Raw genomic sequence first — 17,908 nt, 5'->3', positions numbered from 1 at the left:
TATTATTTTTATTTGCTTAAAGTTTGGTTTGGTTGAGACTAATTTTCTCATGGCTTTCTTACCAAATAGACCAGGTTACTGAATCGTGCACTTGATCAGATCCATAAATGCAGAGACATCTGGAATCTCCTGAAAGAAACAGGTACAGTGGGACTGGGAGTTTGGTAACACAGTTATAAAAGGGGTTTCAAATCTTAATAACCTAGTCTTTATCACCAGAAATTTGTCCTACTGCAATACTTGATAACCAGTCAAATGATTCTTTAAGAGCTAGCTTTTCCCCATGGTATGTCTGTATTTTGACTCTTTGACATACTACTTAGAGTAAGAACATTTTTTACCTTGATTTTTATTGATGTATAGTATTGAGTATAAAAATAGGACCATAATTGTTCAATATGGCTTTATTGCTCTTAGGTCACTAGATTTGATGTCTAATTTAATCAAGTTTTAACTTTGACTAAATGTAGGGTACAGAGTCTTCCAAACCAAAATTACAATATCAGATACTGCTAACATTTTGTTATGAAATAATCAAAATAATAGTAAACCTTTTGAAGTTACATAGTAGCTTGCTACTGTTTCCTGATTAAGGATGGTATTATTAGATAGACTTTATTATATTGTGTCCATCTGTTTCTGTTTTATTTAGAATTTTTAAAAAAATCAATAGATATTGAATTGAATTACATGCCTTTTAAGCTTCTATAGAGATAATCATACGGTTTTTCTCTTTTGAAGTATTACTATATTGAATTATAATAATAATATATTTCCTAAAATTGAGTCATTGTTGCATTTCTGGAATAACCCCTATTTGGTCATGGTGTATTATTATTTTTTAAAATGCTGATGAATTTGGTTTCCTAATATTTAGAAATTATTGGTCTATCATTTTCTGTGTGTTCATGCATGATATCTTTGATGGATTTTGATATCAAACTATAGGAATTATAAGGAAGAACATAAACACATAAAATTTAGTTCACCTCTCTCAATCTATGGCAGGCATTTAAAAGAATGCAAACAATAAAAAGAAAGGACAGAGAATACCTAAATAACATTCTTAGTATGGAAGATTTAATAAAAATATACTCTATAGCCTGAAAACATACTTTATAGCCTGAGAATAGAAAACTCATTTTCTTTTCATGTGCCCTTTGAACATTTACAAAATTGATCTCAAGAAAAACCTGAATAAAAAAAAGAAAAATGTGAATAAATTCTAAGACATAGAAATAAAACAGACAGCATTACCTGATCACAATGCAATAAAACTAGAAATTAATAATGGAATCAGGAAACAAAACCCTTGACCAGGTGGACATTTTAAACAACAGTAATAACGGAAAATCTAGAAAATCATGATAACAAGAATACCTCATAACAGAATCTAAATTGCTAAAGCAATGCTCAGCATGAAATTCATACCTTCAGTGCCTTTTATTTTAAAAGTATGTCAGAATGCTAGCTGTCTACTGAAAAATCAATTTCTTCTTTCTAGGAACACAGCTAGACTCTTATCTATCTATCTATCTATTTATCTATTTATCATCTATCTATGTCATTAGAGACTTGCAAATTTAAACAACAATGAGATGCCACGACACACCTGTTAAATGGCAAAAATTTAAAACACTGAAAACACCAAATGCTGGTAAGTATGTGGAACAACAGGGATGCTCATTCATTGCTGACAGGAATGCAAAATGGTTTAGCCACGTTGAAAGACAGCTTGGCAATTTCTTACAAAACTAAGCGTACTCTTGCTATACAATCCAGCAGCTGTGTTCCCTGGTATTTACCCAAATAAATTGAAAACTTATGTCCATGAAAAGACCTGCACATGGATGTTTATAGCAGCTTTATTCACAATTGCTAAAATTTGGAAGCAACCAAGATGTCCTTCAGTAGGTGAATGGATAAACTGTGGAATGTCCAAACAATGAAATATTATTCAGGGTTAAGAAGAAATGAACTATTAAGCCATGAAAAGACATGAAGGAAACTTAAGTGCATATTACTAAGTGAAGGAAGCCAATCTGAAAATGCCGCATACTATATGATTCCAACTATATGACATTCCAGAAAAGACAAAACTATGGAGACAATAAAAGGATCATTGGTCGCCAGGGGTGAGTTGTGGAAGGAGGGTTGAATAGATAGAACACAGAAAATTTTTAGGGCAGTGAAACTATTATGTATGATACTGCAATGGTGGATACATGTTATTATACATTTGTCAAAATCCATAGAATGTACAACACCAAGAGTGAATCCTAATGTAACCTATGGAATTTCGGTAAAAATGATATGTCACTGTAGATTCATTGATTGTAACAAATGTACCACTATGGTACAGGATGTCAATAGTGGGGGAGGTTGTATGCAGTGGGGGATAGGGTATATATGGGAACATTCAGTACTTTCCACTCAATTTTGCTGTGAACCTAAAACTGCTTTGAAGAATGGCTATCATCGGTGCTCCTTCCAGCAACAGGAGAAAAGCGTGCCCCTGTGCTGATGCTCTTCCACCTGGGCCCTGGAAATGAAAGGCACGTGGATCAAACCTGAATTCCAAAGCAGCCAACCCACAGACCAACCTGGGAGAAATTAATCTTTGCTGTTGGGTGATTTACAAGGTGATAAAGAACTTCAAGCTGCAAAAGCCGTGTGGAAGACAGGCTCTTGGTGCTCCAGCCAGTCATCAGGGCTGTGCCACGGAGGTGGGAGAGCCAAGTTCAGGACACTAGTCCACAAGAGACCTCCCAGATCCACGTAATATCAAACGGCGAAAATCTCCCAGAGATCTCCATCTCAACGCCAAGACCCAGCTTCACTCAACAACCAGCAAGCTCCAGTGCTGGACACCCTATGCCAAACAACTAGCAAGACAGGAACACAACCCCATCCATTAGCAGAGAGGCTGCCTAAAACCATAATAAGGCCACAGACACCCCCAAACACACCAACAGACGTGGACCTGCACACCAGAAAGACAAGATACAGCCTCATCCACCGGAACACAGGCACTAGTCCCCTCCACCAGGAAGCCTACACAACCCACTGAACCAACCTTAGCCACTGGGGACAGACACCAAGAACAACGGGAACTATGAACCTGCAGCCTGTGAAAAGGAGACCCCAAACAGAGTAAGTTAAGCAAAATGAGAAGACAGAGAAACACACAGCAGATGAAGGAGCAAGGCAAACACCCACCAGACCTAACAAATGAAGAGGAAATAGGCAGTCTACCTGAAAAAGAATTCAGAATAATGATACTAAAGATGATGCAAAATCTTGGAAATAGAATGGAGAAAATACACAAAACGTTTAACAAGGACCTAGAAGAACTAAAGAGCAAACAGACAGTGATGAACAACACAATAAATGAAATTAAAAATTCTCTAGAAGGGATCAATAGCAGAATAACTGAGGCAGGAGAACGGATAAGTGACCTGGAAGATAAAATAGTGGAAAAAACTACTGCAGAGCAGAATAAATAAAAAAGAATGAAAAGAATTGAGGACAGTCTCAGAGACATCTGGGACAACATTAAACACACCAACATTCGAATGATAGGGGTCCCAGAAGTAGAAGAGAAAAAGAAAGGGACTCAGAAAATATTTGAAGAGATTATAGTTGAAAACTTCCCTAATATGGGAAAGGAAATAGTTAATCAAGTCCAGGAAGCACAGAGAGTCCCATACAGGATAAATCCAAGGAGAAACATGCCAAGGCACATATTAATCAAACTATCAAAAATTAAATACAAAGAACAAATATTAAAAGCAGCAAGGGAAAACAACAAATAACACATAAGGGAATCCCCATAAGGTTAACAGCTGATCTTTCAGCAGAAACTCTGCAAGCCAGAAGGGAGTGGCAGGACATATTTAACGTGATGAAGGAGAAAAACCTACAACCAAGATTACTCTACCCAGCAAGGACCTCATTCAGATTTGATGGAGAAATTAAAAGCTTTACAGACAAGCAAAAGCTAAGAGAATTCAGCACCACCAAACCAGCTTTACAACAAATGCTAAAGGAACTTCTCTAGGCAGGAAACACAAGAGAAGGAAAAGACCTGCAATAATAAACCCAAAACAATTAAGAAGATGATAATAGGAACATACTTAATGATAATTACCTTAAATGTAAATGGAAATGCTCCAACCAAAAGACATAGACTGGCTGAATGGATACAAAAACAAGACCCGTATATATGCTGTCTACAAGAGACCCCCTTCAGACCTAGGGACACATACAGACTGAAACTGAGGGGATGGAAAAAGATATTCCATGCAAATGGAAACCAAAAGAAAGCTGGAGTAGCAATTCTCATATCAGACAAAATAGAATTTAAAACAAAGACTGTTACAAGAGACAAAGAAGGATGCTACATAATGATCAAGGGATCAATCCAAGAAGAAGATATAAGAATTGTAAATATTTATGCACCCAACGTAGGAGCACCTCAATACATAAGGCAAATACTAACAGCCATAAAAAGGGGAAATCGACAGTAACACCATCATAGTAGGGGACTCTAACACCCCACTTTCACCAATGGACAGATCATCCAAAATGAAAATACATAAGGAAACACAAGCTTTAAATGATACATTAAACAGGATGGACTTAATTGATATTTATAGGACATTCCATCCAAAAATGACAGAATACACATTCTTCTCAAGTGCTCATGGAACATTCTCCAGGATAGATCATATGTTGGGTCACAAATCAAGCCTTGGTAAATTTAAGAAAATTGAAATCATATGAAGTATCTTTTCTGACCACAATGCTATGAGACTAGATATCAATTAAAGGAAAAAATCTGTAAGAAATACAAACACATGGAGGCTAAACAACACACTACTTAATAACGAAGAGATCACTGAAGAAATCAAAGAGGAAATCAAAAAATACCTAGAAACAAATGACAGTGAAAACACGACGACCCAAAACCTATGGGATGCAGCAAAAGCAGTTCTAAGAGGGACGTTTATAGCAATACAATCCTACCTTAAGAAACAAAAAACATCTCAAATAAACAACCTAACCTTACCCCTAAAGCAATTAGAGAAAGAAGAACAAAAAAACCCCAAAGTTAGCAGAAGGAAAGAAATCATAAAGATCAGATCAGAAATAAATGGAAAAGAAATGATGGAAACGATAGCAAAGATCAATAAAACTAAAAGCTGGTTCTTTGAGAAGATAAACAAAATTGATAAACCATTAGCCAGACTTATCAAGATAAAAAGGGAGAAGACTCAAATCAATAGAATTAGAAATGAAAAAGGAGAAGTAACAACTGACCCTGCAGAAATACAAAGGATCATGAGAGATTACTACAAGCAACTGTATGCCAATAAAATGGACAAATTCTTAGAAATGCACAACCTTCCGTAACGGAACCAGGAAGAAATAGAAAATATGAACAGACCAATCACAAGCACTGAAATTGAAACTGTAATTAAAAATCTTCCAACAGGGGACTTCCCTGGTGACGCAGTGTTTGAGAATCTGCGTGCCAATGCAGGGGACACAGGTTCGAGCCCTGGTCTGGGAAGATCCCACATGCCGCGGAGCAGCTGGGCCCGTGAGCCACAACTACTGAGCCTGCACGTCTGGAGCCTGTGCTCCGCAACAAGAGAGGCCACGATAGTGAGAAGCCTGCACACCGCGATGAAGAGTGGCCCCCGCTCGCCGCAACTAGAGAAAGCCCTTTCACAGAAACGAAGACCCACCACAGCCAAAAATTAATTAATTAATTAATTAATTTTAAAAAAATCTTCCAAGAAACAAAAGCGCAGGACCAGATGGCTTCACAGGCGAATTCTATCAAACATTTAGAGAAGAGCTAACAACTATCCTTCTCAAACTCTTCCAAAATATAGCAGAGGGAGGAACACTCCCAAACTCCTTCTATGAGGCAACCATCAGTCTGATACCAAAACCAGACAAAGATGCCACAGAGAAAGAAAACTACAGGCCAGTATCACTGATGAACATAGATGCAAAACTCCTCAGCAAAATACTAGCAAACAGAATCCAACAACACATTAAAAGGATCATACACTATGATCAAGTGGGGTTTATCCCAGGAATGCAAGGCTTCTTCAATATACGCAAATCAGTCAACGTGATACCCCATATTAACAAATTGAAGAAGAAAAACCATATGATCATCTCAATAGATGCAGAGAAAACTTTGACAAAATTCAACACCCATTTATGATAACAACCCTCCAGAATATAGGCATAGAGGAAATTTTCCTCAACATAATAAAGGCCGTATATGACAAACCCACAGCCAACATTGTCCTCAATGGTGTAAAGCTCAAACCATTTCCACTAAGATCAGGAAAAAGACAAGGTTGCCCACTCTCACGACTATTATTCAACATAGTTTGGAAGTTTTAGCCACAGCAGTCAGAGAAGAAAAAGAAATAAAAGGAATCCAAATGGGGAAAGAAGAGGTACAGCTGTCACTGTTTGCACATGACATGATACTATACATAGAGAATCCTAAAGATGCTACCAGAAAACTACTAGAGCTAATCAATGAATTTGGTAAAGTAGCAGGATACCAAATTAATGCACAGAAATCTCTTGCATTCGTATACACTAAAGATGAAAAATCTGAAAGTGAAATTAAGAAAACACTCCCATTTACCATTGCAAGAAAAAGAATAAAATATCTAGGAATAAACCTATGTAAGGAGACAAAAGACCTGTATGCAAAAAATTATAAGACACTGATGAAAGAAATTAAAGATGATACAAATAGATGGAGAGATATACCATGTTCTTGGATTGGAAGAATCAACATTGTGAAAATGACTCTACTATCCAAAGCAATCTACAGTTTCAATGCAATCCCTATCAAACTACCACTGGCATTTTTCACAGAACTAGAACAAAAAATTTCACAATGTGTATGGAAACACAAAAGACTCCGAATAGCCAAAGCAATCTTGAGAAAGAAAAACGGAGTTGGAGGTATCAGGCTCCCTGACTTCAGACTATACTACAAATCTACAGTAATCAAGACAGTATGGTACTGGCACAAAAAGAGAAATATAGATCAATGGAACAGGATAGAAAGCCCAGAGATAAACCCACACACATATGGTCACCTTATCTTTGATAAAGGAGGCAAGAATATACAGTAGAGAAAAAACAGCCTCTTCAATAAGTGGTGCTGGGAAAACTGGACAGCTACATGTAAAAGAATGAAATTAGAAAACTTCCTAACACCATACACAAAAATAAACTCAAAATGGTTTAAAGACCAAAATGTAAGCCAGACACCATCAAACTCTTAGAGGAAAACATAGGCAGAATACTCTATGACATAAATCACAGCAAGATCCTTTTTGACCCATCTCCTAGAGAAATGGAAATAAAAAGAAAAATAAACAAATGGGACCTAATGAAACTTAAAAGCTTTTGCACAGCAAAGGAAACCATAAACAAGACTAAAAGACAACCCTCAGAATGGGAGAAAATATTTGCAAATGAAGCAACTGACAAAGGATTAATCTCCAAAATTTACATGCAGCACATGCAGCTCAATATAAAAAAACAAACAACCCAATCCAAAAATGGGCAGAAGACCTAAATAGACATTTCTCCAAAGAAGATATACAGATTGCCAACAGACACATGAAAGAATGCTCAACATCATTAATCACTAGAGAAATTCAAATCAAAACTACAATGAGGTATCAGCTCACACCAGTCAGAATGGCCATCATCAAAAAATCTGGAAACAATAAATGCTGGAGAGGGTGTGGAGAAAAGGGAACCCTCTTGCACTGTTGGTGGGAATATAAATTGATACAGCCACTATGGAGAACAGTATGGACGTTCCTTAAAAAACTAAAAATAGAACTACCATATGACCCAGCAATCCCACTACTGGGCATATACCCTGAGAAAACCATAATTCAAAAAGAGTCATGTACCAAAATGTTCATTGCAGCTCTATTTACAATAGCCAGGACATGGAAGCAACCTAAGCGTCCCATCGACAGATGAATGGATAAAGAAGATGTGGCACATATATATACAATGGAATATTACTCAGCCATAAAAAGAAATGAAATGGAGGTATTTGTAATGAGGTGGATGGAGTTAGAGTCTGTCATACAGAGTGAAGTAAGTCAGAAAGAGAAAAACAAATACAGTATGCTAACACATATATACGGAATCTAAGGAAAAAAAAAAAAAAGGCCATGAAGAACCTAGTGGCAAGACGGGAATAAAGACACAGACCTACTAGAGAATGGACTTGAGGATATGGGGAGGGGGTGGGGTGAGATGTGACAGGGTGAGAGAGTGTCATGGACATATATACACTACCAAATGTAAAATAGATAGCTAGTGGGAAGCAGCCGCATAGCACAGGGAGATCAGCTCGGTGCTTTGTGACCACCTAGAGGGGTGGGATGGGGAGGGTGGGAGGGAGGGAGATGCAAGAGGGAAGAGATATGGGAACATATTGTATATGTATAACTGATTAACTTTGTTATAAAGCAGAAGCTAACACACCATTGTAAGGCAATTATACTTCAATAAAGATGTTTAAAAAAAAAAAAAAAGAGTCATGTACCAAAATGTTCATTGCAGCTCTATTTACAATAGCCAGGACATGGAAGCAACCTAAGCGTCCCATCGACAGATGAATGGATAAAGAAGATGTGGCACATATATACAATGGAATATTACTCAGCCATAAAAAGGAATGAAACTGAGTTATTTGTAGTGAGGTGGATGGACCTAGAGTCTGTCATACAGAGTGAAGTAAGTCAGAAAGAGAAAAAGAAATACCGTATGCTAACACATATATATGGAATCTAAAAAAAAAATGATCATGAAGGACCTAGGGGCGAGACGGGAATAAAGATGCAGACCTACTAGAGAATGGACTTGAGGATACGGGGAGGGGGAAGGGTAAGCTGGGACAAAGAGAGAGAGTGGCATGGACATATATACACTACCAAACGTAAAATAGATAGCTGGTGGGAAGCAGCCGTATAGCACAGGGAGATCAGCTCGGTGCTTTGTGACCACCTAGAGGGGTGGGATAGGGAGGGTGGGAGGGAGGGAGATGCAAGAGGGAAGAGGTATGGGGACATATGTATATGTATAGCTGATTCACTTTGTTATAAAGCAGAAACTAGCACACCATTGTAAAGCAATTATACTCCAATAAAGATGTTAAAAAAAAAAAGAATGGCTATCATCAAAAAGGCAAGGGAGAGGGCTTCCCTGTTGGCGTAGTGATTGAGAATCCACCTGCCGATGCAGGGCACACGGGTTTGAGCCCTGGTCCCAGAAGATCCCACATGCCACCGAGCAGCTAAGCCTGTGCGCCACAACTGCTGAGCCTGCACTCTAAAGCCTGCAAGCCACAACTACTGAAGCCCACGTAGCTAGAGCCTGTCCTCTGCAACAGGAGAAGCCACCACAATGAGAAGCCCACGCACCGCAGCAAAGAGTAGCCCCCGCTGTCCGCAAGTAGAGAAAAGCCTGCATGCAGCAACGAAGACCCAATGCAGCCAAAAATAAATAAATAAATTTTTCAAAAATTTAAAAAGGCAAGGGAGGATGTGGAGAAAAGGGAATCCTTGTGCACTGTTGATGGGACTGTAAATTGGTACAGGTACTATGAAAAACAATGTGGAGGTTCCTCAAAAAATTAAAAATAGAACCACCATATGATCCAGAAATCCCACTACTGAGTATATATCCGAAGGAAATGAAATCACTATTGCAAAGAGATATCTGCAGCACCATGTTCACTGCAGCATTATTCGCAATAGTCAAGACATGGAAATAGTCTAAGTATCCATTGAAGGATGAATGGGTAAAGAAAATGTGACATACATACATATATATATGTATGTCTGTATGTACCATTAGTTACAGCTCCAAGGATGATGGGTTGTAAAATGCTATTAAAAACGGATTTTATTTTAAAGTAAAAAAAATAAAGTAAATCTATTAATTAAAAAATAAACAAATGTGGTAGCAGGAAAGACGATAATAGGAAATTTCTTAGTGTTGATGATTCTTTGTCAGTTTTTCTGGAATATAGTATGCTTTTTCAATTTGTAAATTAAAGTGTTCCTCTTTTTCTAGAAAATTTTCTAGAACTGTTTTTAAACATTTGGTTTTATTTTTTTTCAGTTTTCTTCTTTAGGAACTCTAGGTATGTTTTGGATCTCCTTTGCTTGTCTTCCAAATCTACCATCTTCTCTCTTTTTAGAGTTTTAATTTCTGTTCTCATTTTTTGAACACGTTAGAGATTTAACTTGTTAATTAATAAAGGAACCAGTAAGATGTTACAGCTGTTTCAAAAGATGAGTAAAACACACACACACACACACACGGGCAATTAGGAAATGGATTTACAAGTATATTCAAAACTGAATTGCCCATAGGTGTGTGTGAATGTGCATGGGTATGTTATCCTTTGCTATTCCAAAGCTAGGATACAAAGGCCAAGAAACTCTCTCCACCAGATTTACCCGTAGTACTTATAAATTTGAGGAAAATCATCTTTTTTCAAGGTCCTTCAAATATACTAAGGTCCCTGGCCTTATGGAAAGTGAACTTTCTGTCACATTTAGACTGGGAACCCTCCCTATAAGTCAGGTAACAGGACAGTTCACTGAGAGGACTTCGTAGGCATTTACTCCATACAGCTGAGGTAAGAGCAACCTTATTCCTTAAACGTATCTTATCATACCTGATTAAGTGGCTCTCTTTCTTAAATATGGATAGTTCATGCAAGGCCTTTGTTGCACAATGAGTCCATTTATATCCTGGTTTAAAAAATGGAAGATTTTTATAGAACCAATGCAAATAACTATATTGCCATGAAAAATAGGGAGACTTAGGAACAGTTTCTGAATTCATAAGGGAGGGGTAGGATGGGGAGGAGGTAAGTGAGAATCATATCATTTTTAAATATTTTAATTTAGTTTACAGAAGCAGCATCTACTAAATTGTTTTGAGTTACAAATAACTTACAAAGAAAAAGGACTTTCTCATAAATTCAGAAAACAGAACATTAAAACATAATCAACGATATTCCAAATAAATAACCACAATAAAATTTCCCTCATCAGTTTATTCAGTCCTATATCATTAGTGCTAGATCTTTGGTTAGTAGTCTGCTTTCATGAAGCTGTATGCTTCTAAACTTAAAAAAAAAATCTCTGGAAATCCTCACTAAGTACACTGGTCTCAAAGTTGTCTATGCAATGTTAACTTAGAAACCTGTACCTGAAAGTCTATTCTGATACGTCAGTAGTTTGAAGAACCTGGTCAGTAGTTTGAAGAACCTCGTACAGTCCTTTTCTGTGAGTCTCTGAGCCTGTCCTTTGTTGGAGACACAGACTCTGGCCTGTAACTTATAGCAGTCTTCAAGCCAGCAATAGAGTAAAACAAAAACTGTATACTACAGAGAGTTAATGGCTGTGGTTAATTTAGTAAGGTAACCAATAATATCAGAATGGAGGAAGGTAAACTTCTCTATTGGGGTACAGTACATAACTATTTCATAAGAGTTTTTATTGTGGTAAAAAATATATATATAACATAAATTTGCCATTTTAGCCATTTTTACATATACAAATCAGTGGCATTAATTACATTCACAATGTTGTGCTATTTATTTCCAAAACTTTTTCATCACCCCAAACAGAAACTCTGTACCCATTAAAAAATACCTCCCTATTCCCCCTTCTCCCAGCCCCTGGTAACCTCTAATGTTCTTTATGTCTCTATGATTTCGCCTATTCTAGATATTTCATTTAAGGGCAATCATCCGATATTTATACTTTTGAGACTGGCTTATTTCACTTAACATAATGTTTTTAAGGTTCATCCATGTTGTGACATATTAGTACTTCATTCCTTTTTATGGCTGAATAATATTCTATTGTACGGATATACCATATTTTGTTTATCAATTCATCTGTTGATGGACTCTTGGGTTGTTATCACCTTTTAGCTATTATGGATAATGCTGCTATGAGCATTGGTGTACAAATATACAAAGCAAATATCTGTTTGAGTCCCTGCTATCAATCTTTTGGATCTATATCTAGGAGTGGAATTGCTGGGTTATACGATAATTCTACATTTAGCTTTTTGCAGAACTGCCAAACTGTTTTCCATAGCACTACACCATTTTACATTCCCACAAGCACTGAATGAAATTTCTAATTTCTCCACCTCCTGGTAGCCATCCTAGTGAGTATGAAGTGGTATCCCATGGTTTTATTTGCATTTTCCTAATGACTAATGATGTTGAGTGTCTTTTCATGTGTTTATTGTCCATTTATATATCTTCTTTGGGAAAAAAAGGACTTGTCTGTCAAGTCCTTTGCCCATTTAATTGGGTTAGCTGTCTTTTTATTGTTGCTTGTATTAAGCCTAAAAAAGAAAAACCTAAAGTTTCTTCCCCCTCCTGTGTTTTTTCTTTCCTGTATACCTCCTTTACCTTCACAGAGAACACTTCTGGTCACCAAACGTGTGGAGATTTTCCCCCACACGAAGCAATTTTCTGTGACACCAGCTGAGTGTGCTGCAATTCACCTGGGCTTCTGACCAATGGCTATAGATCAGAGATCCCAACAGCTCTCCCCTTGGGTTCAATTAATTTGCTAGAGAGGCTCATGGAGCTCAGGGAAACATTTACTTATGGTTACCAGTTTATTATAAACGGAGATGATAAAGGATACAGATGAACATCCAGATGGAAGAGATGAGTAGGGCAAGGTATGTGAGAAGGGACGCAGATCTTCCATGCCCTCTCCAGACATGCCACTTTCCCAGCACCTTCATGACTTCATCAACCCGGAAGCTCTCGGAACCCTGTACTTTGGGGATTTTTATGGATGCTTCATCATGTAGGCATGATTAATCATTAACTCCATTTTCAGCCCTTATCCCTTCTTAAGAGAGTGGGGGACGGGGCTTAAAATTTCAAGCTTATAATCATGTCTTGGTCTTTCCAGTGACTAGTCCTCATCCAGGAGCCCACCCAGAGTCACCTCACTAGAACAAAAGATACTCCTATCACCCAGGAAATTACAAGGGTTTCAGGAGCTCTGTGTCAGGAACAATGATCAAAGACCAATATTAGAACAAGAGATGCTTCTTGTGTTCTTATCACTTGGGAAATTATAGGAGTTTTAGGAGCCCTGTACCAGGAACAAGAGGCAGAGACCAATATATATATTTTCTATTATCTCACAAAACCCTTATCAGGTACATCAGTTGCAAGTATTTTCTCCTATTCTGTAGGTTGTCTTTTCACTTTCTTGATAATGTCCTTTGATGCACAACAGATTTTAATTTTGATGAAGTCCAGTTTATCTACCTTTTCTTTTGTTGCTCATTATTTTAGTGTCATATTTAAGAATCTATTGCCAAATCCAAGGTCATGAAGATTTGCCCCTGTATTTTCTTCTAAGAGCTTTATAGTTTTAGCTCTTATATTTAGGTCATTGGTCCATTTTGAGTTAATTTTTGTATATGGTATGAGGTAAGCATCCAGCTTCATTCTTTTGTGTGTGGAAATCCATTTGCCCCAGCAGTATTTTTTGAAGAGACTTCTTTTCCTCGTTAAGGAGTATTGACATTCTTGTTGAAAATCAGTTGGCCATAGATGTTTATTTCTGTTCTCAGTTCTGTTTTATTAGTCCATATGTTTATCCTTAAGGCAGTACCACACTGCTCTGATTACTGTTGCTTTGCTGTAAGTTTTGAAATGGGGAAGTGTGACTCCTCCAACTTTGTTCTTCTTTTTTGAGATTATGTTGACTTTTGGGGGCCCTTACAATTCCATATGAATTTGAGGATTGACTTTTCTATTTCTGCAAAAAAGGCTCTCAGAATTTGGTAGGTATTGCTTAAGGTAGTTTTGATATCTTACCAATATTAAGTCTTCCAATCCATGAACATGGGATGCCTTTCCATTATTTAGGTCTTGTTTAGTTTCTTTCATCAATGTTTTATAGTTATCAGTATATAAGTCTTTCACCTCCTTGGCTAAATTTACTCCTAGGTATTTTATTCTTTTGGATGCTATTGTAAATGGAATTGTTTCCTTCATTTCCTTTTTGGATTGTTCACTGCTAATGTATGGAAACACAGCTGATTTTTGCATGTTGCTCTTGTACACTGCAACTTTGTTGAATTCATACATTTCTTGTGGATTCATTGGGATTTATATATATATATATATATATGTGTGTGTGTGTGTGTGTATATATATATATATATAATCATCTCATCTGTGATCAGCAGTAGTTTTATTTCTTCCTTTTTAATGTGGATGCCTTTTATTCCTTTTTCTTGCCTGATTTCTCTGGCTAGAACTTCCAGTACAATAACAGCAGTGAACACAGGCATCCTTTTTTTGTTCCTGACCTTAGGAAGAAAGCTTTCAGTCTTTCTCCATTGATTATGTTACCTGTGAGCTTTTGTAAATATCCTGTATCAGGCTGAGTATATTCCCTTCTATTCCTAGTTTTCTGAGTGTTTTTTTTCTTTATCATGAAAATGTCTTGGATTTTATCAAATGATTTTTCTGCATCAATTGAGATGATCACGTGGGTTTTTTTCTTTTGTTCTATTAATGATATATTAATATATTATCGATTAATTTGCTTATGCTGAACCAACCTTGCACTCCTGGGTTAAATCCCACCTGGTCACAGTGTATAATCTTTTCATATGTTGTAGGATTTGGCTTACTAGTAGTTTGTTGAAGAGTTTTGAATCATTATTCATATAGTATATTGGTCTGTAATGTTCTTTCCTTATGATATCTTAATTTGGCTTGCTGCCAGAGTAATGCTGGCTTCATAGAATGAGTTGGGAAATACTCCCTACTCTTCAGTTTTTTGGAAGAGTTTGAAAAGTGTTGGTGTTAATTCTTTAAGTGTTTGGTAGAATTAATCACTAAAGCCTTGTCATCCTGGACTTTTTTATTAGGAGGGTTTTGGTTACTGATTCTCTTTTAATTTTTTAGGTCTGTTGAGATTTTCTGTTTCTTCTTAAGTCAGTTTAAGTAATGTGTGTGCTTCTAGGAATTTGTTGTTTCATCTAGGAAATCTAATTTGTTGGCATACAATAGTTCATAGTAATCCTTTTTATTTCTGTAAGGTCAGTAGTGATATCCCCTCTTTTGAATTACTAGAATCTGATTCTAGTAATGAGTCTTCCCTCTTTTATTGTCAGTGTAGCTAAAGGTTTATCAATTTTGTTAATCTCTTCAAATTCTTGGTTTCATTGATTCTCTATTGTTTTTCTATTCTCTATTTCATTTTTCTCTGCTCTTTATTATTTCCCTCCTCTAGTAGCTTTGAGTTTATTTTGCTTGTTTTTCTAGTTTCTCAAGGTTTACAGTTATGTTATTGCTTTAAATTTTTTCTTTTTTTAAAAAGTATATTTTATTTTATTTTATTTGGCCATGCCACTTGGTATGTGGGATCTTGGTTCTCTGACCAGGGATCGAACTCATGCCCCCTGCATTGGAAGCATGGAGTCTTAACCACTGGACCACCAGGGAAGTCCCTCTTCTTTTTTAATGTAGGTATTTACAGCTATAAACTTCCCTCTGAGTACTTGCCTTCACTGCATCCCATAAATTTCGGTGTGTCGTGTTTTTGTTTTCTTCCATCTCTAGGTATTTTCTAACTTCTCTTGTGATTTTTTTCTTTGACCCATTGGTTATTGCTTAATTTCCACATACTTCTGAATTTTCCAGTTTTATTTCTGTTGTAGATTTCTAGCTTCATTCCATTATGGTCAGAGAATATACTCTATTTCAGTCCTATTAAATTTATTGAGACTTGTTTTGTAGCCAAATATATGGTCTCTACTGGAGAATATTCCATGAGCACTTGAGCATAAAGTGTTTTCTGCTGTTGTTGGGTGGAATATTCTGCATAATGTCTGTTAGGTTTAATTTGTTTATAGTGTTGTTGGCATCCTCTGTTTCCTTGTTGATCCTCTATCTAGATATTCTATCCATTATTGAAAATGATTCGTAAGTGTTTCTCTTGAAGGTAAAAATACACTAGGAACAGAGAAGACAGTCAAAAATCTCCAGGAACTGCCCATAAAGTATAAAATATCTGAAATTTTTATATTAATAATGTTTTACCTATAAAAATTTAACATAGAGAAGGCTGAGCATCTCTTCTGATTTTGCAACTCTTCTCATGCAACTCTTAAAATAGTAACCCATCAAACAAACCTAATTACTTCTCTTTTTTTTTTTTAATGTTTGGTCTTTTATTTATTTTTTTAAATTTATTTATTCATTTATTTTTGGCTGCGTTGGGTCTTTGTTGCTGCGCACAGGCTTTCTCTAGTTGCGGCGAGCGGGGGCTACTCTTTGTTGCAGTGCGCAGGTTTCTCATTGCGGTGGCTTCTCTTGTTGCAGAGCACGGGCTCTAGGCACACGGGCTTCAGCAGTTGTAGCTTGCAGGCTCTAGAGCACAGGCTCAGTAGTTGTGGCGCATAGGCTTAGTTGCTCCGCGGCATGTGGGATCTTCCCGGACCAGGGCTCGAACCTGTGTCCCCTGCATTGGCAGGCGGATTCTTAACCACTGCGCCACCAGGGAAGCCCCCTAATTACTTCTTATATTTCTCTCTTTATGAGGAGAAAGAATAAATCTTTGCAGTTTTCCAGGGGCCCTTTTGAAAATCTCAAAGATAATTTTAGCTTTAAAAGATATCCTGAAAACTTTATTTTATATCTTCTATATTTGGGATGCTACTTTTCAGAAGACAAAATCAAGAGTTGTTAGAGGCAGTTTGGGCGCTTGATTAAAATAGGATCATGGGTGCCTAAGAAACAGTACCTGGTTACCTATTCATGCAAAATGACAATAAAACGTTTACAAATAAGCATAGGAAGTAACACAATTCTAAAGAACTTTAGCTCTTTAATAAATGAGGAAACTTTGTTCTTTGTTTGCCATTAAATGATCAAGAGTAAAGCCATAACAAAGACAATAAAGATCAGAAAATTATTCTGATAAAACACAGAATCTGCTATCTAGGCAGATTACATACAAGGTAAAGAATAGCCTTTCATATTGTAAGTGAAACCATTAATTAGTAAACTAAGGAAGCAAGCCCATCAAAAACTCAAGATAACTTTGCTCCATTTTAATACATTACAGAGCTTTATTTCAGACTCAGGTTTATACCAGGGCAAATAAAATTTACTTTCCAGGTTTGTCCTTCATTATGCTCTTTTATATTCTGGAACAAACTGACAACCTTTTAGAGGATCTGCCTAGTCAAAACTATTTTTATGATAATTCTAAGACATAGTTTTCCAGAGGCTACATGATGTGTGATATTGTAATAGATTGGATGCAGAAGCAGATATAAGAATCTAGCTATTTCTATTAAGCCAGGCATTAAGGAGCTTTTCAAAACTGTGAAACAATCTTCTCATTCATTTTTAAAATATAATTACTTTTTAATTGACGTTAACATGCAGTGGGTTCGTCTCAAATTAATTCAATCAGGAAATAAATTTAAATTTTCTGTTTTAATTTTTAATATGGTAAATATCAATAGTTATAACCTACATATGAAAAATCTCTTTGATAATTTTTTCAGAGTGCAAGGGGGGCCTGAGAACAGAAAGTCTGAGAACCACTTATTTAGGAGTAAACTACATTTTCCTTTAAAAACAAAAGCACAGGGACTTTCCTGGTGGTCCAGTGGGTAAGACCCCATGCTCCCAATGCAAGGGGCCTGGGTTTGATCCCTGGTCGGGGAACTAGATCCTGCATGCATGCCACAGCTAGGGATCCCACATGCTGCAACAAAGACCTGGTGCAGCCAAATA

General features: G+C 36.7%; 1 protein-coding gene across 1 annotated transcript in view; it reads left to right on the top strand.

Moving 5' to 3' along the window:
* TEX11 (testis expressed 11) overlaps positions 1-17,908 on the top strand; it is a 362,907-nt gene that overhangs the window by 301,479 nt on the left and 43,520 nt on the right. Inside the window, exon 25 of the mRNA XM_059910602.1 lies at positions 75-142. Coding sequence (XP_059766585.1) covers positions 75-142 — 68 coding nt within the window. The remainder of the gene's footprint in view (positions 1-74; positions 143-17,908) is intronic.

This window comes from Balaenoptera ricei, chromosome X, assembly GCF_028023285.1.
Source record: "Balaenoptera ricei isolate mBalRic1 chromosome X, mBalRic1.hap2, whole genome shotgun sequence".
NCBI lineage: Eukaryota > Metazoa > Chordata > Mammalia > Artiodactyla > Balaenopteridae > Balaenoptera > Balaenoptera ricei.
The sequence above is the reverse complement of the archived record's forward strand: the minus strand, read 5'-3'. Positions and strand labels throughout refer to the sequence as shown.